Source organism: Mycteria americana, chromosome 13 (assembly GCF_035582795.1).
Source record: "Mycteria americana isolate JAX WOST 10 ecotype Jacksonville Zoo and Gardens chromosome 13, USCA_MyAme_1.0, whole genome shotgun sequence".
Taxonomy (NCBI): Eukaryota; Metazoa; Chordata; class Aves; order Ciconiiformes; family Ciconiidae; genus Mycteria; species Mycteria americana.
In genome coordinates this window covers 5694365-5717237 of record NC_134377.1, presented here as the reverse complement: position 1 = coordinate 5717237, position 22873 = coordinate 5694365, and the positions used below count along the sequence as shown (strand labels likewise).

Sequence of the window (22873 nt, the reverse complement as noted above, 5' to 3'; positions counted from 1 at the left end):
AAATTGCTCTGATGTAAAAATTTGGGAATATTTAAAAACACTACATCGTTGTGAAATGTAGAGTTCCGATTCCTCTACAGTACTGCATGCAAAGAAGCTACTTTTCTCTAACTTCCTTGAGTTTTATGTAGTTACAAACTCAGCCAGACAATGCAAGAGCCTAGTTTGTCTTCAATATATTACACTAATACAATATCATGTGTTCTCTTGACTGCCATATTTGCCTAGATTTAACCTAATTATTAAGTTTTTATATAGATGTCTGTCTTATTGCTGCTTGCTTTAATTCAACTATTTTTATCAAGTGAACTCTCTTCAAAGACTTAAAAGTCTAGGGACCTTGTAAACACTTGTGTAATATGTACCCTGCTGGGGCTGGCAGTGGTAATTTGTCAGTTTTATTTGCAGCAGGCTGTAACTAAACCTTGCCAGATGTAAATCATCTTTTTGTACTACTGCTTGCTGTTTCAGTTGCAAATGAATCTCATTTCTTAGCTTAACACTCACATCAAGAATGCTTGAGGGTTCCAGGAAAATTTAGAAAACCTTAGAGTCACCTACTGCAAGGCTTATTATGCAGTTTAGCAACTGTTTAAGGTAATACTGAGCAAATAGAGTGAATGGTCTCTGTAGGCAAGTTTGGAGTGCAATCAGAATGTGTGATTGCAACAGAAAAACATATTGAAGCCTCGATCTTGTCAACTTAAGCACCACCTGCAGTGACAATGGTGAAACATGGGTGACAACACAGCCTAAGTACATTTAAGAGTTTGAGTGCCTAAATGGGAGAGTATTCTTTGCTGAAGACTGTTCCCAATAGGCCTCCCTGGTTTGTTTGTTTGTTTTAAATGAGACCATAAGAAATGCCCTGCTGGGATAGAATTTTATTGTGTCTAGTCGCAATAGAAGATACTCTCTAGGAAAAGCATGCACACCCAACTACTTTCTGTGGTCCATCCCATAAAATAATGGTTGCTGTCCAAACTTAACTGGCTAAAAGGTATATAGGATCCCAAATCCATGTCCTATCATAACAGCTCACTACCCATCAGATAACGGGCACAAAAATCCACTCCTTCCATGCCAGCATCTTCCTGAGACTCAAGTTGGTATATTCCAAATGAATACATACAGATATTTCTATAATAGTGGTAGGTATTTTCATTATGATCTTCCATCACATAGTGGACATTATTATTTCCTAATATTGCTCATTTTTGACTACTTTATTACCAAATCTCGGCACAGCACTGTGTCATGCAAAAGACTGCAAAGAAGTAACGAGCACCTTTATAAAGTACACTAAAACAATATAGTATTGATATAGGCAGAGCTATCAATCATTCCTCATACAACATTGACCACACTTTGAGCATACAAAAAGCCTATAAAAGAAGAATTGTAAACCATCTTTTCTAAGCCGTTAGTACAGTTGAGTATTTCGCCTATAATCCAACTGCTGTCACTGCAGAACCAAAGATTCCTTTAGCCTTGACTGGTCCATTTCTGTGTGCTCTGGATTCCCTTACCTTGAGTGAGCTAGAGCTTTACTAAGAGTCCTCAGCTCCTTTCCTGTTTCTCTAAATGGGGAGAGCCTCTTCACTGGTTCCGGTGGATCAGACTGAAAGTGATCAAATTGAAGATCAATATTACAGTATTAAGAAGAGCTTAGCATAGAGAAGGTATATGCAGTCTCAGGGTTCAGTTTTAATCACCAAATATTTTCTGAGATGGTCATCATCTGGGACAGCATTGTGTCATTTCACAAGCATGTAAACAAGTCTTACATGATACTGCTGTGCATGCCCACGTGTACACGTGTTCCAACAGCTTTTAACTCATTGGCTGACTTCAAGTTTGACAGAGATCTTTACAGGCAGTTAAGCACCCATGAGCTTCATTAAACTATGAGACAGGAAGCACAGATTCTTCAATGGCCTAGACTCAAGGAATGACTGCTGTGAGTGCTTATGCATTAACAAACCTCAAAAAGCATGCATGGGAGAGAAATCTTTTAGAAGTCCCAACCCAGAAAAATTTTCAATCGGACTCAAAACAAAGAGATTGACATTTGTAAAAAAAACAAAACAACAAGAAAAGCTCCACAGACACAGCTGGTTTTAGAGCACAGAACATAATGGTTTTATTATTTTCTTTCTCTTATTTTTTAAGTGTACAAACCAGGTCAGCAATTTTACGTAAGGGAATTAAAATCACCTACTTAGTACATTGTTCAAAATACCGGCAACATTTTTTCTTCTGAGCAGCTATGGAACTGAAATACATGAGAGATGAAAGCTTACATTTGTTGTTGAACTAGCCCTGGCTTAGAAGTACCCTTGGGGTTCCCAGAGAACAGCTGCATCAATTTCATAGAATTATGATTGCATGCTGTGCATATGCAGTGTTTTTGCCTGTGTTGGGTAATAAAATATGCAGCTGAGGCAGTGCTCAATGTGCAAAAAGGGCATGGCTACATTGCTATCCATTGGGAGGCATAGTGCTGGTGTGCAGAGACTGAGGTGCAGCCCAAGGTATTCCTTGAGGTGGTTCCCTGCATTTCATAAGTGTCCTAAGGTGTCCGGAAAAATAAATTCCTGATAAAGGAAATAAAGAAGATCCTTTATGAGGCACCTGGGAAAGTATGCAAGAAGATATTGCAGATCTCAGTTGGGTCTGTACAGAAAATGCCCACCTACTCAAGACAGGCTGCAACTCTTATTTCAAATCTTTATGCACATGTGAGTGTACTGGTTTTGATCACTGAAACAATTGGTGCTCTGTATAGACACCAGCTTCTATGATAAGATTGAGCTGCATACTACACCCTTTCCTAGTATGTTTTTAACTTTAAGAGAACATTCTGGAAAGTGCAAGCAAAAGAAAAGACTTCTTATTAATGAGATGTATAGATAAAAATAAAAACTGTAAATGAGAACTGAAAAAAGAAAAACAATAAATGAATGTGTTGGTGGAATGTTTCTGGTATTCAAGCCAGAGTGCTTCTGCCAGTAAAACAGCTGGCACAGCTGCGTCTTTTAGCAGGACTTCCACAGCACATCTTACTTTTCAACTTTGTTAGCTTCCAACAAATCTGACTGATTTGAGTTAGATAAAAAAGGAAATTAAATACTGTGTCATGATAGGTGAGATATTACTGGATGCTGAAGTCAGGCTAACACTTGTGCTTTCTTCCTTAAAGAAAAACTTCAAAAAAAGAATTTTAAAAAGCATTAGTGTTAGTTGTCAGTTTTTGTATAATTGCAAATGTACCATCCTTTCTCTTTTGTTTACATTTTATTCTTCTCTTTTATAAAAATATTATGACCAAATCAGCTGCCTGGCATTCAGTTTTGTTCTAAAGAGAAAGAAGATGGATCAGATTTTAAATAAGCTAACAAAGACAACATATGACAAAAATGAAATCTTTTTGCTGGTTTGTCAAATAAAATTCAGGCAAATTGTTAAATGCATACAGAGAAATTAAAGTGTGTTTTTAATTCCAAGATTTTATTTATATTTACAAGGCTTGAATTGCTTTGGGATAGATAGCCACAGACTACATTGTAACTCTGCACTGTTATATGACAGGCCTAAGTCCACATCAAATAGAACATACACTTGGGTGGTCTTGGATGAATTAGAACAGACTCACCACAGTAACTGTTCTGTGCTGACCAAAAAGTGACATTTAAGTAAAGTTATCTCCAGGCCTTTCAATATTTAAAATTGTAGGTTAGGGTCACATCAGGCAAAGGCTGAAAAACTGCATATAGGCTAGATCTTCAACAACTGTTAATTTGTGCAGCTCTACATAACACCCAAAGGAACAGCCCTTGCAGCTTCAGGTTTTTGAGATCTAAGGATGTTGAGATCTAAGCAATATTGACCTATGTACTTTAATAAAAATATGAATTTTTGAAGTAAAAAGTCATTTTCAATGTATCAGTCATTTCTGTGCTAAACTGTAATATAGTTTAAAGGTCAGTCTTCTAGAATTGACGTGTGGAATAACTAACACAGCTAAACTGAATTTTCAGAACACTATTTTTACCAAATTACAATAGAACCCTACATCTCACTCAGTGATTTTTTTTTTTCCTGATACCTTCAGAAGGAGTTTTACTAGATAAAACCTATGAAGTGTTCATCAGTCAGAAAAAGGCTGGTTCCTTATGTACAGTAAAGGTTTAAACCTTGAATTCAGCAAAGTTATCTATATGAATAATTAAAAGATTATGTTTGTCTATTGCCTTCTTTAACTCCATCTTGAATCAAAGCTTCACCAGTAGTCTCACCTCTGGTTTGAAAGAGTACTTGTTAGTAGTAGCCTCAACCACTTCTTTGGGTGTTTTTTCCCACACATCTTTTTTCACTGGTTCCTAAAAAATGAATGAAAAACATGTAACCACATTTGAAATGCTGCAAGTTACCCATACTGTAGCAGGTCATAATTTTGAAAATTAAGTGGTGCAAATAAATTTTGCTAGAGAGATGCAAACTAAAGAAAAAGTAATGGCTAGTGTATTGTAGAAAAACTTAAAATGTCACTAAGTAACTTTGGCATGCAAACAGATTCTCATATGAAGTACCCGCAGACAAGCTACTGTGCAAAATGCGTACATGCTTTCTAAATTACTATGCTTAAATGCTTAGAAAAATGTAACTTTTCTCTTGGAAGACTGTTATATAGACTACTGTGTCTAACATAGAAAGAAAATCCAATTTCCAAAACCAGGAATAGGAACGTGTGATACACTACTATTTTTGGGTCTGTGCTTTCACCCACAAGGAAGGCACAGGCTCATAAAAGGCCCTGAAGTCAAATACAAGCACGCTTTTAGTCCTCCTCCAACCATCAGTTTATTCAAGCAGAAGGAAGACATATTCCCTCCTATTAAAAAAAATTATATAGGTTGATTAATAAAAGACTTTAGATCACACAGCAGTGTATGGTGCTCAGGCTAAAAGGATATGCAAAGACTAATTCCTTCCTGCACTAGTTTTAGATGAAAGAGCTCATTTATTGATTCCAAGCAAAGCCAAGCTGGAGGCCCTAGCAAGTCACATCCATATAGTCAGGGCAGAGCCAATGTACAAAAAAGGCTGAAAGACTGCACAGCAGACTCAGAGCTGCGGGTGAAATACTTGCTATGCTGTGTAGCTTTTGCACAACAGAGCAAAGCCTGGAAATATTCAAATATTTTTTAAAAAAATTAAGAGCAGAGCATTTTGCTTGCTGGAACCTTGACTTGAAAAGGCACAAAATTATTTCAAATCGATGTTCCTATGTAACATTTATGCAGAACAAAGGTTTTAAGTGTAAGGAACAGTATCTTCACTCACTGGAGAACCGCAAACACCAACGTTCTAATGTAATGACTGAGGCAGCCCACAAACAAGTAGAAAGCTGGCAGGGGGGAAGCAAACCCAAATCCAGAAATGGTACTAAGAGCAAAGTAGCTGGAATGAAGATTTTCTGCAGCCAGAGTATAGGGATGAACTAATGAAATGTCAAAGAAAAGTCTGAAGGCTCCAGTATTTCATGCAGTTGGGGTGCACTTGACCAAGACTGGTCAGCAGCAGAGACAGATGGCTAACTGACAATGCTCAGGAGCACGTGTCTTACAGAGGGCTACCAATGTACCTGAGAGCCCACCTCAGTGATTGTGAAAACCACATACACACTGAATGTGAGAGGAATCATTTTACAGCCTGAGTGGCCACCCATACTTCACCTATAGGAAATGCTAATCAGAGGAGACTACTGGGGATGAACATGCTTTCAGTATGGAGAGTCTGTTACACTGAACTTTAGGGCAAATAAAATTTAAGTATTTATCATTACATAAATTTAATCATCAATACTTGGTATATTTTTTCCAAAGATCAAAGTTATTTATTTTAACCATTTGTAGTAAGAAGCAGATTCTGAATACTAAATGTCTTTATCTGTGAAAACAGGCTTTCAAAAGTAGACTGGATTTTAGAAGTGAGTTGCCAAAAAAAACCCCTTTAAAAAAAAAAGATCATTTCCAGCATAAGAAGTCTGAAATATTCCTAACTACATGCCTGTGTATTCATGAACACAAATAGTCTATCCAGAACATAAATAATGCTAAAAGACAAATAATTATTTCTTTCCTCTAATTTACCCTTCTAAATTTCAGAGTATTCTTAAAGGTAGAAAAGTGCCAGATGGATGGAACAGACGACTTTGTAGGTGAAACACCTTCAGCGAAGCTGTTTCAGAAGCAGCTTGGTTTTAAAATGGGAAAAGTTTTCATATTTTAGGCAATATTTTATTTGTACCAGGACACATGTTTTTTTGAGAGTACAATGAAAAATCCAAGAAATTCTAAGTATTTGGACATCCTTCAATCTTCTGTCTCCTTTTCTGTTGCTATTTTCATATAGCCATCTTCTCTGCCTTGCACGTCTATTTGTAATATGTAGTGCTAACCACCACAGCATCATCCCATAGCGCAATAAGCAACAAAACCAAAAACCGTAGACTTGTGTCAGTTTTCTCATCTTCTCTGCTACATGAATAGCATGCAGCAGATTGATGCTGGTGGGACTTTTTTTTTTTAAATTGCACACTTTATCTGTATTTAAAGAGAAAGCTAGAAGAAATCTGATTTGGATTGGGGTACAAGCATCTTACACTCCAGGAACAGCAAGAATTTCCAGTCTGCTTTGTTCCTGACACTAATTTCCTTTTTTTTTTTTCCCCCAGAAGCAGCAAAATGTTGACAGTGGCCAGGTACCATTGCTTTTACAGCTGGCAATACCTTGAATGACATGATTAAAACCAATTGAGAGTCTCTGAGAATAACTTACTACTCAAGGGAGGGAAGAGTGGTGGAATGTAGCCCTAAGGTTTCAATGGCTTGAAAGCACCAGTACACTGACCACTAGTACAGGGTCTGGAGCCATTTAGCTATATTCACTGCAAGTGTCTAATGCCACAGAGCACTGAAAAAAGTCTTCTCGGGTGCAACATTTCCCTGAGCTGGCCAGCCAGCTCTGCCAGTTCACGAGGAAAGGAAGAGAGCTGTGAACCTACCTAACCTTTGCACAGTTGCTCAGGGAGGGAGGTATCATATACACCACTCCCTCCACTCAGGCACTGACAATGTGATTCAATCAGCCTTATCACAGAAAACAGAAGAGAATAGCTTCCTTTTCTACAACATTATCTTTCATTACAATGTCATGTATTGAAAAGGCGCAGTCTGAGCTTAAAACAGTAACAGTACATAATTACAGAACAGTAGAACTCTTATCTTTTTAATTTGCAGTGCAGATATAAAAAACAGAAAACAATACTGGTATGTCTAATTTGTTAAACTCAACAATATATTATCATGAGAATCTGAACAATCTTTGGAGTTTGGGTGTTGGGGTTTTTTTTTTAGTGTTTCCAACTTAGGAATACTTTCCTCATAGTTCATCTAATTTGCATTTAAGCCATCAAAAGGCCTGTTTCAGTGATCATTTCCTCCTTTCATTATAGTGAAGTAACAAGATCTCATACAACTCCATATGTAAGAAACAATCATTTAAAAAAAAAAAATCAAAGTAATATACGAAACATCTTAAAGAGAGATTACATGAGGAAATGACCCAAAAGTTTTCCATGAATATGATTACGGTCATTTTTCTTCAGATCACATCCAGCAGGTGTAGGTAAAATGAACTACAGCAATACTGCAGTAGGTGGAGCTCGATGCCATCTGATTGTCTATGGCTCTGCTCCTCTGGACCTGAGGTGACCCCTTTCAGTGCTATCACAGGTGGCTAATGGCACACAGGAAGCCCTGGCATTCCTGCTTACTGCCTTAGACAGCTCTATGTGTCCTCTTCATCTTTAGAAAGAAAATTGAAGGCTCTTAAAGTATTTTTGGGTGAACAAATTCTTTTGAATAGCTTGTTTCATTTGCAAACCACCGCCTGCAGATTCTCTAGATTTTATCTTAACAATTCTCAAATACTTCCACTTTCTCTTTTAAATAATTCTGGAGATTAAAAATTGTTCAACTCTGACAAATCCTTCCTTTTATTAAATATTCTCTCCATTTCATACACCCGTGACATCTTTGCAGATGTCATTCTGTGAGTTTTGAGAATTTCCAACTTTCTTCTCCAAATCTTATTGTGGAAATAGCCTGAGTTGGTGCTGTGTATGTCATCTATAGATGGAGAGTCGAGATACAATAAACACGCTTTTAGGTTGTACATGTTCAAATTTTTTTGTTTAAGCTAGTGAAAGAACCCATTTCCTTGGCAATTTCTGAAGTTTCTTCATTCTGGGCAACTCATTAAGTTTGCATGTTATTGTCAAAAATAGCAGATTGACACACCTATTGCACTCTCCTTCCTTCTAATATATCACTTGAATAGAAGCATTATGATTACATTTGGAAACTGTGAATGTGTTTTGATGAAAATAAATCAGCACAGCCTCATCACAATCCAACATTTAGTCATCCAAACACAAGATTAACCTGGTAAAATATATTTTTTAATTTTACAGAAACGTTTAGAAAGCTTTTGTGAAGCACTACATACAGAGATGACTACTGCTGTTCTGCAGGTGAGATTCTAAATGTTGAATTTTAAAGGCAGTATTCTAGCCAAGTACTCAGGATTTTTTTTTCCTATTTCTACTTTTACTGCTGCTGCTCAATACTGACCCTTTCTGCCCTTTCACTAGAATATGGGAACATGGAACAGACACTAGGACCAAAAGAGAATTTTCAATTAAACACAAGAGACTTTGAGACAAAGGACTTCACTAAGAATATATTGCAGAAAATTAAGAGTTAAGATTAATGGTGTTTTAGTCTTTAGCTTAAAAAAAAAGCCACAACTAAGTCTGCAGATATAAATATATATCAGCATCAAAGACAAGATACTGATTTGTTAAGGTTGTGCTGTACAGTATCAATAATGCAAAGCACTTTGCAGTTGAGAATCTCTGTTGCCAAGGGGAGCACTTGATAAGAGCTATTGCAACAGCTTCCATTCCTTGGTTTCTGGTCAGAAATGGTCCTGATATTGAAGGGAAGGGGCACTCATCCCACTGTATTGCCATAGGTAGTTTTAATAAGAGAGGGAGTTCCAGTCCTTTTAGGTCTCCTTCTGCACTCCAATGAACACGTTACTGCCAATACAGACATATCAGGAAAATGGAAGGAGGCACCTGAAAAGTGAGAGAAAGGTTGTCTGCTAGTGAAGGCATGAGAATGAGATTTGGAATAAATAGATTCAATTGCACCTCTGTCAGGAATTTCCTCTGACATCCTAAATAAAACATTTAACACCTTATCCCAGCCAGCAGAAGCTTTTTTTTTTTTACTACAATGAATTTTAGTACAAGCTCCACAGCTCATTGTGCCTCTACTCCCTTTGTCTAAAATGGGAAAAAACCCAAACAACACTTCTCTTTCATTAAAATTTATGAAGTATTCAGATAACATAGCGATAGAAAATATATGTACAGAAGGACTGTTGTTTTCATGACAAAACCAGCTCGAATAGCTTGGTATTGTTTACTCCATCAATTTCCCTCCATTTATCATATTCCTTGGGGAAATCCTTTTTTTATTTTCTTGTCTCCAAAGAATATTTACCTAATTCTGATAAGTTTGGTAAGTTTTGTAAAATAATTGGATCAAATTAATCTCAGTTGTAATACTGCTGTTGTCAGTGCATTTACCCTACAGTTAAAAAAAAGTACAAAAAAAAATTATCACTTCTGTATGACATCTCTCTTTATGCTGCTTATATTTCGGTCTTGTTTCTCTCATTTACATGGTCTCTGGGCAACATGCCAGTAATTTAGGTATATGTAGTACCCAAAGCCTTTTATTCATGGTTTTGGTTGCATACTGGCAATGAAAATATTACTCAGCCTTAGCTAATGTTTTCTAGATACTTTCCCCTCCTGAAGTCAGAATTACAAACATTCTCCCCAAATCTTCTTCCAGAAGACCAAATCTCCCAAAGACATTTCGGATCACCAAAAATCTGTTCTACTAGAAATGAGTGTAATCTGTGTTAAACTGAAAAAAGAAAACTCTTTTGCACCACAATAGTGCTCACTTCCTTCTTGCATTTAGTAGAGTTTAAAATAGATTACAAAAGTGCTGAAGAGAACCCTTTAGGCACAAAGGACACTCTGAAAGCAGAAACCTCTATAAAGGACACTCAGAAAGCAGAAACCTCTATAAACATCTCTAAAAAATTAGTTTCTTACTTCTGCTAGTCTAACACAGGATTTCTTATTGGAATGCTATGCTAAAAACATGGAAGTTCATAAACCAAGGCAGGAGTACCTAATAAAATTATCAGATCAATATCTGCTACAGCACAGAGTCTCTATTCAATCCAAAAGCAACAAACAAAAAAAAGAACATGCTATTCTGTTTTATTTCATAGTGAGAACAAAATTAATTTGAGAAGGAGTTGGGGGAAGACACAGCTGGAGAGCAGAGTTACCAGCCTCAGGAAATTCAAGGAAATGTAATTGAGAACAAATTATCTCTTTAATTACTTTTGACCAAATCAATAAACACCATGGAATAAAAAGCATGATGACTGCCACCTGGTAGAGGACAAAGAACACCGAAGTTGAAAATTACCACAAAACTAAAACACAGCCGTGTTAAGAACAATCAAAGCACTTTTCTCTTACAGAAGAAAAAAAAAAAAGAGGAGGGTGAACAACATCAGTTCAGTAAACAAGCAGTGCATGCAGAAGTTAATGGTTGTTTTTGGCTACTGCTCACTGTTCTCAGCTGTGGAGATTTTTAACTCTTTACTATGTTGTTTGAATTTCAAATTGTCCCATCATTGCTCAGGGATCAGAAAAAAAAAAACCCCAAACCAAAAACCCAAGACCTCCTGTTTCTTTCTGAACTTGCATGGTTTCTCCCATGCAGGCTTTTATTTACTAAACATCAGTGTAGGAATTATTTACTATTTAAGTTTGTTACGGCACAGCACTTATTCTTGTCAGTGTGTTAAGAAAACAGAGCAAGATCTTACCTCTCCTTTGGCTTCATTCCCAGATACGAGTAGTAATACTCACACCTGGAGGTCACAAATTTGTAGCTAAGCACAGCTGGCTCTGAGTGTGATGGATGGCACATAGTCTTCTGGCTAGGCAGAGATGGAGGGACTACAATGGCATCCAGTAGCAGTGAAGACTCCGAAGCCTATCTATCTATAATACTTACATGGTCGCCTTTACTATAGTAGTTGAGCAGTTTACCACCTTTAAGACATTAATCCTCACAACACTCTTGTCAAGTAGAAGTGTGGTATTATCCTCTCTGTATATACAAAGAATGAAGGTAGAACAAGATAAGTGACTTGTCCCTGGTCACATACAACGTATACAGGAAGAGCAGGTTATTGAAAGCAGGTCTGTGAAGCCAAAAGCTTGCATTTTAGTCTGGAAATCCCAGATCCCCTCCCAAAGTCTGACTGAATCTTGCAGCATTTGTCACTGAAGAATGTTAAAGGAGGCAAATTCCTGAACCTCCTCCTTTCTTCTCAACTATGTTTTAGTTTAACATTCCACAACTGTTCTTCATGTGGATGCTGAGCACTGAAGTTAAAGTGGATTTCAGATGTGCTGTTGACACCTTGCCCTCTACCTCTTTCTGTCTTATTGCAACTCCTCATGGACCTTAAGATCTTGAGAGTTTCGAACAGTTCCTTTAAAAGTCTTGGCATTTATATGTGAGCAGGACAATCTGTTTATTTTATGGGCTCAGTAAAAGAAATTTCACTCTGATGTGACCTTTGCTTGGATTTGTTCTTGGAGGGAAGCAGAGTGGCCATTTTCCATCTCTAGAATTCTGTGTCTAGATTCATAGCAAATATGCTGAGATGACTGGCTCAACTGACCAGTTAGTAAACTGTTCACAAGGTCCCTGACAGTGATCATCTGCTTTATCCTGCTTCACAGCAGAGCCAAGTTTAGGTTAGCATGAGATGAAATACTATTGTCTAGTAGAAAGTAAATTTCACAGCACCAAGGAAGTAGCATCAAGGTGGCCTGTAGCTAAGCACTAATTTTTCTAGGACATTCTTCTGCTTCTTTCTCACAGGTTCTTATAGTCCGGAGTTACTTCAGCTGGCAATGGCAAAGGACTGCAAAATGCTAAATTGGCTCAGGAGCCTGAGACATACTGTGTAATAATCTTCACACTGCCTTGTGCTGTCTGAATACCTTAAATAAATGCTTCACAGAAGTACAATTAGAATTAGCAAAAATAGAGGCCTTAAAAACAAATAGTCAAAAAAGGTAAAGAAATTAGGCTGTTTAGGAAGATGGCAATATCTCACTGATTTTTAAATAGTAAACTGCCTTTGAGATACACTCCTTCCCTAGCAGTAAATAATTACTCTTTCCTCTTCTGCCCATCTTGTACCTTAAACTCATGCATCGACTAAGTCCTTCACACAGGGGTAGTACTTCAAGCCACCAACACTGATTATGTGTAACCACTACACAGTAGACAGAAAAGACAGGATGGCGATGAAGGATCAATCTAGCAAATGAAGTGCCTTTGTTCTCTAAAACCACAGTCACATTAGCTAGAATTTCAGAATTATTGAAAATTCAATATTACAACACAATTTTTCCCCCCAGGAATATATGTCTCAGTTTTTTAATAGGTCTGATTGAAGTGCAGACATGCCTAAAAAATTATTTACTTTTTCAGTGGAACAGATCCGACTTCTACTAAAAGTACCATCATTGGCTCAGAAAAAAAAAATCTCAGAAGGATGAGCTACTTCGTATTTCACTGTCAGACCTACAATGGCAAAAACATTCAAGTGACAGCATAATGCAGACAATGCAGTGAGATATGCTATATAGCCTGAGGTAAAAAAACTGGCTCTGGAGTCTTTTTTCTTCCAAGTTGCTGTAGCCCACTTTGCAAATAAATGGATTTGGGGCCAAACCCATTATCATCACTGCATCCATTTCCACCAAAACACATTCTCTGAGAGGTCCTGGGAGCAAATATGCACCACTCCTATCAGTTTTGTCGACAAACAGAAAATCTTATTCTGCAAAGACTCTTAAGCGAGCATTTTTCATAAGATCTAAATTCATTTTAAACCCCAACAAAGAAAAACACATAAAAAAATACAGTATGACAGGCTTCCTGGCACAATTTTCTCAAACAACAGCTGGCCAAGTATGCCAGACTCAAGAAAGAGCTGGCTGTGCTTTCTAAAGGACATTTATTTCAAACAAACTAGATCTCAGAACTCAGAAAGAAAAGTCTTTTTAGTCGGCATAGGGACAGGAAAACTATTGGTAGAAGGAACAACTAATCATGGTTAAATTCACCTCTGGAAGGAATTGGAGATGCATAAGCAAGCCCAACTTTGCCTTGTAAACAGAACACCCACTGGATCAGTCCCAAGAACTTCTCTCTCAAGCTCCGAGACAGTTACTTTCATAACTTTTTAGAAAACCTCTTTCATGCAAGAAAGGTGAGTTCAAAATTATCAGCTTTATGTAGGTAATTTTGCTTTACTGATGTCTCAGAACACTTGATAGCTTATGTTAGTAAGATTTATCAGAATTCATTGTATCCACCTGTATTTGAGTTTAAAAAAAAAAAAGAAAGGAGAAAACGCTTAGAAAATTTTCCTGGTACTTAGAGCCAAATTGCTGGATGTTAAGTTCCTATGTGAGCTAGCTTTGTGTCTACCCAGCACTTATTTCCAGAATGTCTCAACCTGATGAGGTATACTTATTTTTTCCCCACATAGACAAAGCTAGACAAAGTCTGAAAGCCTTCTGATGTGAACAATGATTTGTCAGAAGCCTCGTAGTGGACTAAGCTCTGATCTCTCGGCAGCCAGACCCAGAAGTGGTTCATGCCCTGCATGTAAGCACAAGGTAATTTTCAGAAACAGTTCTTAATGAGGATGGGCAGCACCAATTGAGGCTGGGAACAGCAGTGCCATGGAAAACCATGTTTATTTGATTAAATGTCTTAGCTTCCAGACCTCTATGACACTGGTTGCTCACAGACAGCATCTGCAAAACTTCAAACTTTACAGTCAAACAAACATTTATTTTGATACAAAGGACTAAAGTAAAAGTGGTACAAAACGTAGTCATCATTTCCATGATTACAATTGGTTACTCTCAGATGACAGTAGAATAAGTTTAGGTGCTTGTGTGTGGACAACTAAAGAGCTAGAACTGCTATGACGAGAGGCCTAAAACACTATAATTTATTCCAATTTCAGATTGCATGACTCTGCTTGCAAGGAGTATAGTATAATGTGTTTTACCATGATTCTTCTGTAGAGAAAAGCTGTGAATAACTGGAATAGCCATGGTGATTTTTGCTTGTATTTTTATACTTACAGGACACAAAAATAAGCCAATAATCTTCATCTCTATCCTAGGCTTTACTTTGGCATAGTAAAAAGAATGGACGTTACTGAACCACTTTCACAGTAAAACTTGAAAAGGTCTCTTAGTAATGAACGTTCTTTCTATGCTGAAGACTGAGGGTGTCCTATTCAGGATTGTGCAGAAGAGGTCCATCTTGGACTTCTCCAATTATAGATAGTTTGATTTACTTGGAACGAAGCTAAGAAGCATTCAGTCACGTGAACACACATACTTACCAGAGCCCTGTTGCAGTTGACAATTTATTTGGTTCACATACCTAGTTTGGTAGAAGCTATAAAGTCTAGCATAGTCTTAATCAGTGTGAAAGACTATACTTTGTTTAAAAGTCCGAGAAGTCTTCAGGATATGTCAAGAATCTAGTTTCTCGACAATCCATATGGATAGTCTAGAATTAGCTGTGGGACTATGACACGTTCTAGTGAAACAGCAGTGTCTTAGTCTTAGGATAAATGCTTAAGCTAATGTGTTCTGTTTCATAGCTCTGTTTTTTTGTTGAGTAATATCTAAGCCTCATATAACAGCAGCCTGAAGGTGTTGGAAAGGCTGGACAGCAATACTGTGGTTGGAGACGAAAATGTCAAATGTATAGGGAAAGATTAAGCTTGAGCTTGTTAGAGCAATTGTTTCACTTGTATCTTCCCAGCTCACTAGTGGCACTCTAAATGTTGTTATTCTGGGATCACAGTGACTCACGTTTCTGTAGAAGAAAATAATGGAAAGCCAACATTAACAGAAAGCTCAGCTGATTAAACATCACTTCCTCCCATCTATGGCTTTCATAAGAAAAGTTGTGTGGCAGAGAGCTGTGCTAACAGATTGCTTTCCAAGTAAGAAATCTAAGTGAGTTACTACTCAGGCCAAATAGTTATCAAAAGTAACCACTTTTGTTCCAAAGCAGTAGCTGATATCTGTAGATCTTGAGCTTTTGGCAAACAAATATTACATCCCTTTCAGGGAGGGGGGAGGAAGATTTTTTTTCCCCAAAGACAGCTAAGACTCAGTTACTAGGAAAAACAAAATCCTGCAAAGAAGTGTTAGAGAAGTTTAGTAACCGTAATTCTCTTCCATCATCACAGCATTTTAAAGCTTTTTTTAAAGGGATGCAGCTTTCTAGCCACATCAAGATAGATAATATCCTAATGCACAAGTTAGTACTACAGATTCTCTCCTCTACAATGCAGACAGATTAATCAGAATCTCTAAGCAGATTGGCAAATACAAATTTTTTGTTTGGTGTTACTCTGTATGCAGTGATATACCTAAGGTCAGAATGTAACCTTCCATATGGAGTAGCTAGACAATGAGAATAATAGGATCATTATGGAATTTATCTATCATTTTTTCAAATTAAGTTTTGTCTTTCAAAATTTAAACTTCTACATTTATCTTGCACACTGTCTAATCTTTTGGATATTCTAAATCATATTTTAAAAACTCAGATGATTGAGTTTGTATAATGAGAAATTTAATGACCTGTAAAATGAACAGAGTGCATCTGCCAGCCTTAAAGTCGTCTTTTCACCACATGCACGTCATGATATGGGACTGACTGACTATTTTTCCAGGCAGCCACTCCTGTTGCTGCCCTAAAACAAACATGCATTTTTGGATGCAAGTTGAAGACTAAGATTATTAAAATGCTTAAGTATTTCTTAAAATATTTTTCCAATAACACTTTAAATAGAATTAACAAAGAATATACAACAGTTGCTATCTAAATGCACATTCTCCCCAGGTAAACTGAAAATACAAAGTTTACAAACAAAAAGATAACCAAATTCTGAACCACCATTTAATTTAACTCAAGCATATTTTTGTTAAAGGGTCAAATTCTCTGCTGGAATAAAGATCCTAACTGAATCCACATTTTGACAGGGATGAATATGGTCCCTACTGCAACAGCAGAATGAATGTGCATCCACAGACTGGCTGGCACCAACTTCATCCATGATAAACATGAGACAGATGAACATGTCAAGAAAAGGATCTTAGGGGCTGTGTTTTATGCAAGATTAGAGAGTATCCTTTAATCCAGATACAAAGTCCAAAACACCCTTTATATCTTTATATCACCCTTTATATCTATACCAAGGTCCTAGCAAACAGCTCTGCACAGGTTTTCGGTATAACATGCTGAACTAAAAATGCCCTTTATTATCTATTTGCAATTCCTACTAACACTTAAACATGCATGCACACATCCCCTTCATTTGTACCTAGTGTAGGCTGGATCATCAGATTAAGTTATCTAGCATTCTGGCATAGATTTGATTATGTTATCTGCAAATAAAGCCCTATACTATTTTATCTGCAACTTAAAAAAAGAAAGTATTAATATTTAGGAACTAGTCTACACTTCTTGTAAAAGAAATTCAGTCTAAACATCTGCTAACATCCTGCACATAAATAAGGGAATAAACCACAGCTAAACCATCAAAACTTGACTTTCCAAAGGACAGCTATTTTCAGAAGCATTTTGTGATAGCCATGCCAGCTGCACACACAGACTGCATTACATCTGTGGCCCATTCTCCTTAAGCATTGTCTTTGTTTTGATTTCCTATTTTGTATTCCATTAGTTTTAAGGCTGTATGTCATACCGCTATTAAATCCCTGGTTTCAAACAATAGTGTCTTCCAGCTGACCTCAGAGCAAAACAGTACAAAGACTTACATTTCATACAATTTGCTGTTACAACCAATAGAAGCTTTGGAGTAAGGCTTTCCAGTACCTATCTCACACAGCTAACTTTCTCTGACTTAATGATTATTGCCACACACCAATTCAGATATCACATAGATAATATAAGCTAACATTAATTTATGAAAACAGCTGAAAGTGGAATACATGAAGGGAAAAAAATTACATACACAATATTTTACTGAAAGCAGCTTTTTAAAAGGGAAGGATTCAAACATTTCTGATGAGCTAATGGAAACAAAGTGACTATTTAGAAAAGGTTTGTCATTTGGGTTTTTTTTTTTAATCTGCTTTTATCTGCTTTCACTAAAAGATGAAGTGAGCTCACTGTCAGCAAGCGTCATTTCTGACTGTCAGACAGCAAAGTTGAATGGATTCCATGCTGCTAAGCTTTTAGAAAAAGCTAGAAAAAAAAAAGTTTTCATCTGATGAACGTAGATAGGGATCACCAGGATCCTGCCAAGGTTTAATTTCTCAGTTTTCATGGATTAACATCATTGTTTATAGTTCAGGCTGGTTGCATAGAGACACAAACTCTAAACAGGGTGACAAGAAACAAACCCAACCAACCAAATAACAATTCCAAGACATAGTAATGCCTCTGATGGGAGTTTAAAATGAGCTTATTTTACAGAAATCCACCTAGGAGCTTCACCAACAATGGCAGCATTTGTCGAGGCAGAGCTTGCGGGTGAAGTGCCTGAGAACCCTCCAGCAACAGTACAGCTGTCTGCACAGAGGATTCAGCTCCCTGAACTGTAATGAGCAATTTGTCTCACAGCTTTGATCCACTGTCAGTTTCCTGACACTGACTCCAGGAATTAAATTTCTAACATTTCAGGGTAACCTAATAAAAAAAACCTGAAGCAGTGCGTGGTAGATATCTGTAGATAAACTATCACCTGCTACAGGTGTTAACAGAAGAGTTAAATGTGTTTGTTATAGTACAGAGGCTCTCGGTTTCTTGATTGTGTAAATACATAACCCTAAGACAAAGTATCAACAAGGTGAAGCAGCATAAAGGACAGAATATGAACCATATGCTCTAAGCTTACACTGTGTTGGTCCTATGTATTTGAGAAGCTTCCTTAGAGAAAAGCCTTCCTTTGTACAACTGAACAGATTCTTTATTTGAACAATCTGCTCACTTTGGAAAACAGGTTCAGAACTAGAGGGAGATCAGTTTCCAAGTTTTTAAAACCATCACAATGGAACTGGACTTGGGTTTATGCTTGGTTTTTAATTACAAGACAATCGTTATAGATTTTCAGTTATCTTGTCAACATAAATGCAATGTATGAAAGTCATAAATACTTTAGCTCTGGCATCACTGAGCAACACTAAATAGAGCAGTAAATACCAGCTTTAGAAAACATTTAGGAAGGGAATATAAACTCTCTTTGAATTCATTCCTACTGTTATGATGTCATTACACTGCAGATGGATCACAATCCATCTATTTCAGTCTGTTCTGGGCAAAAATCTTTGTCAGTAGCAAACTGCCACTATGTTGTGGCTTAAGGTTGTCGCACTTGACCTTTGTGAACCGATGGCAGTCACACCATTCTTCACCTGCCAGCCAATGAATCTGCCAATATCATTACACCTGCAAGAAAGTACTAGTCCTAAGAGTTACCAACGACCAGAATTCCAGACCTTTACTATTTCCTATTCCCCTGTATTCAGGCATGTGTCTGGCAGTAGGTAATGCGACAGGAGGGGAACATTGCTGCTGGGCTCTCATGTGCAATTTTTTTGTGGGGAATGTTTCACATGTAGACTCCACAAGATGATACTCACTACCTGCAGCACTGTGTCACAGCCTCTCTGACATATCCAACACAGCCAGTTGGCAGACCACAGATCAAGATGACCAGTAGCACCTTGCAGCTGGGGTCAGATAGTACCACAAATACACAAGGTATCAGTCTAGTCGTGAGGGAATTCAAGGCTTTCTCTAAAGGGAAAATGGGGATTGGAGTGAATGAGCCTTTCTCTAAAACTGTCAGACATAACAGGTTTGGCTTTCTGCCTTTAACTCTCCAGTGAAAAAAGATAATGTTTATCCTTTATTTTTAGGCCATAGTTATGGGATAACTTCATTTGTTCTTAAAACAAATAGCTCCCCAAACAGCAGGGAAAACAATTAGCTATGAGGATCATTTGTTATCTAATAAAGCTATAAGTCTTTCTCTATCTGAACTGGGAACTAACAGATTCAAGGGGTACAAGCAGTTAAAGAATGACTTTGAGGGGAAGAGGAGGAATCAACTGAGACAGAGCAGAGTTCAATAGCACAGGGTTCCTGAAGCACTGAGAGGGAAACGTTGACACATAGTGGGACCAAATGATGCCACCTAGTAATCCTGGACAGATCAGGGTGCTCACTATGGAAGACAAATGAGGCTATCTGATCACCAGAAACCATTGGTTGCACCTGCAGGACATAAATGAAGCACTGAGGCCAAAACTGTTGAAGCAAATACATCTCAGACTGAAAACTGCAGTCCAAGGACTGCTCTAACAGATGAGGAATGACATGATTTCACCCTCCCAGAAGTGCCACAGGCATTAGCTCAAGGCCAAAGACACAGTAGAGTGCACTCACAGTGACTAGGATTGGCCAGAGGCTTCAGTGGGCTCTAGTTTACTGCAACCTAACTTTAATTGCAGCAGAGAAAATATTAAAATAACCCTAACAGCTTTGCAGTCTCTTTATTTCAAACATATGTATTGTTATCTGGAGCTTGATGCAATACAGCTAGAATTTGCCTTTTACAAGTAAGGAAACTTACTAAAAAGTCAAAATCATTCTTAGAAAGCCAAGATTTGTAATGGATGCAGAGTATGAATGAGCGATTACAAATTTAAATGTCACAACAGCTTTATGAAGCATCTTTTGACCCTTAAACAAAATTGTGCAGGTGTGTATGAAGTTAAATGCTCACAGACCAAAATCTAGCAGCGTTTGACTTGAAGAACTATGCCTTACTCCATGACTACTCCACTGAGGTTGATAGACAGGCATAAGAAATATCTGAGTGTTCCACACCAATAAGGATTGTGGAATCTGTCTTTTGTACCTGTTAGATTAGCAGAGGACACATAAACCTTTTAGCAGTAAGTCATTGAGGAATTAAGTTAAAACAGGTTCCAGGCTACAATACCCCAAACAACGTCACAGCCTAGTTTTCACAAACAACACAAAGTAACTCCCTTTTCAAAATGAACAGAATCCAAAGTAACATTATAGCTACTAGCTCCTTCCCCATACCCTGCTTTTGAGCTCTTAATGTAAAGAGTGACAGTTATATAGCTGCCTAATTAACTTGACTATTGTCCCCTAAAAATACTCTCTATCTTAGCTCTCCTTCTGTGCAAATAGCATAACATTAATTTAATGGAAAGGTCACATTATACTACAAGGAATACAGTGAGATTCCATTATGTCTGTCTCTCCCTGCTTACAGTCCTCCCCCCCATTGCTGTTGTGCATTCAACACTTTCTATAGGCATTTCATGAATAATGAGAAGCTACTCTAGCCACGGAAAGGGTTGCCTTCCACTGCTTGCAATTTAAGACACATCATTCTACAGTCTCAAGGAAAGCGAAACACCACCAATATGATTTTATGCAAATGGTTTTTCCTCTGCAAGCCAAACTCAAGCTTTAATTATTACGCTTTTCTCCCTCACTGCTGAATGCCTTCATACACTTTGCCTGCACAGGGAAATATTCCCATTTAAGAACAGGTTTCAAAGTTCGAGCATTTAGACCAACTTACCCGGAAAGTGTTTTCTGTGTGAGGAGGATGATTCCTCCTCTGCCATGCAGTGTTTGGGGGGAATTAGCAAGGTGCCCTGACTGAACTTCAACTTGCTTAAACTGCTGACTGCTCACTTCAGTTCACCTCTCCTTTTTCAACTGGATACATTGTTCTTCATCACTTTCTATCCTGAACTCTCAGGTAGTATTGCTCTGCTCTGTTGAGCACAGTTAACCAGGGATGGCTGATATAACCTCTACATTCAGCCTACAAAGTGCTTTTGGCATCATTTGGGGTAAAACTGATCTATAAATATATTATCCTTCCTAGAAATGAGCACAACCCAACCTATCTACAAATCTAGTCTTGCATTTCTACGTCAGTTGTGATTTTTTTTTCTTCATGTGAATATAAAAATCTCCACTTTGTTCATGCTCCCCTGCCCCTAATTACATACCTACCACTTCCTACTAGTGATCACATACGCAGAGAGGTTCCTATGTTCCACGCACACAAAACAGCTCAGCTTTCCCACCTGAAACATGTCCTTACATTTCTGGCACACATACATTCATTCCTGACATAACTGCACCAAACATTACATTAAAGAAATCCTCCAGTGTCTGGTAAGACCAGCATTAATGTTCCTTTGTGCTGTCAGAGTGACACAAAGGAATAAGAACCTGAAACTCATCCATGAATTACAAAGGGTGTTAACCTTACTGTCCAGTGCAAGTTCTAAACATTATTTCTTACATATAAGAAATAAATAACAAACATTTATTTCTTACATAGCACTTCTAGTCAAATCTCAAGATGTTTTTCCCATTCTTTCCCAAAGGTAACCATTTGACAAAGTGTTATCAGTTAGCAAAAGTCATTTTTAACTGCCACACTGCAGCCAAGGGAGCACCAGGTTCTTCAAATACAAGGAATAGTCTATTTCTTTCATTATGTAACCTACAGAGTATTTGTATGCACTATTTAAGAGAAGCAGACATTAAACCTGTTAAAAATCTAATGTTTTGAATATTAACTGTAAAGTGAAACCTTTGTAATGCACTTCTCTCCTGCCCCAGGCATGATATTGCAGATCAATTCCCAAACCTAGGTGAGCAATGCAATTCGCCATAATGACAACTCAAGCTGTAATCACAGAAGTGTAATGCACCATGACTGTACCAGCAGCCTGACATTTGGCAAGTTTACCAAGACCTTAATAACAATGCATTATTACATTTGATATGCTTCCCTTAATTCATTACAGAAGCAGCCTTTAGGAACAGAAACTGAACTTTTGAAATTGATTAAACTGTTTTGAACTTAATAGCATGGAGATTGTGTGGACCTTACCAGTTAGCTGCTGTTCCAGAGGTATGTCAAACTAATTTAGAGATCATAAAGCTTTTATTTTTATAGAACATAACATTTTCACGTAGTTAGGCTCAGGTCAGGCTTAGCACCTAACATTTAATATTCATGTTGGAAAGTAAAACTATCACTCTTAACCAAATAAAAAAAGCCCGATCTTAAAAAGATAGTTCCGTAACCATATGCCCTATCTCTAGTCTCATTTATATCACCATTTTTGTTTCACACCCTAAAAGGCAAAGCAGGAACACCTGCAGGAAAAACCAAGAGCTCAGGAACAGAAAGTTCTTCACTATAATACCAGCTTTATATTTTCCATATACAATTAGCTAAGTTAATTCATTTTCTAAGTCACTTTCTCCAAAGGTACAAGAAAGGTAATGATTGTCAGTCTCACAAGGCCATGAAGAAAAACATTTCAACAAAACTTCAGTACACAAGTGCTTAAATGTTATGGTTAACAGTAATAAAACCAACTACTTCAGCACTGAAGGACTGCTGCTCTTCTAAAATAGCCGAGAATTTCTAACAGACATGTGACTAGAGTGGCAGAGTAAGTCACAGATAA

At 37.5% G+C, this 22873-nt stretch overlaps 1 protein-coding gene across 1 annotated transcript in view; it reads right to left on the bottom strand.

Annotated features, from left to right (window-relative positions):
* CCDC60 (coiled-coil domain containing 60) overlaps window positions 1-22873 on the bottom strand; it is a 64789-nt gene that overhangs the window by 34436 nt on the left and 7480 nt on the right. Inside the window, exons 2-3 of the mRNA XM_075516707.1 lie at window positions 4299-4382; window positions 1530-1621 (exon numbers count right to left, since the gene is read on the bottom strand). Of these exons, the coding sequence (XP_075372822.1) occupies window positions 1530-1621; window positions 4299-4382 (176 nt within the window). The remainder of the gene's footprint in view (window positions 1-1529; window positions 1622-4298; window positions 4383-22873) is intronic.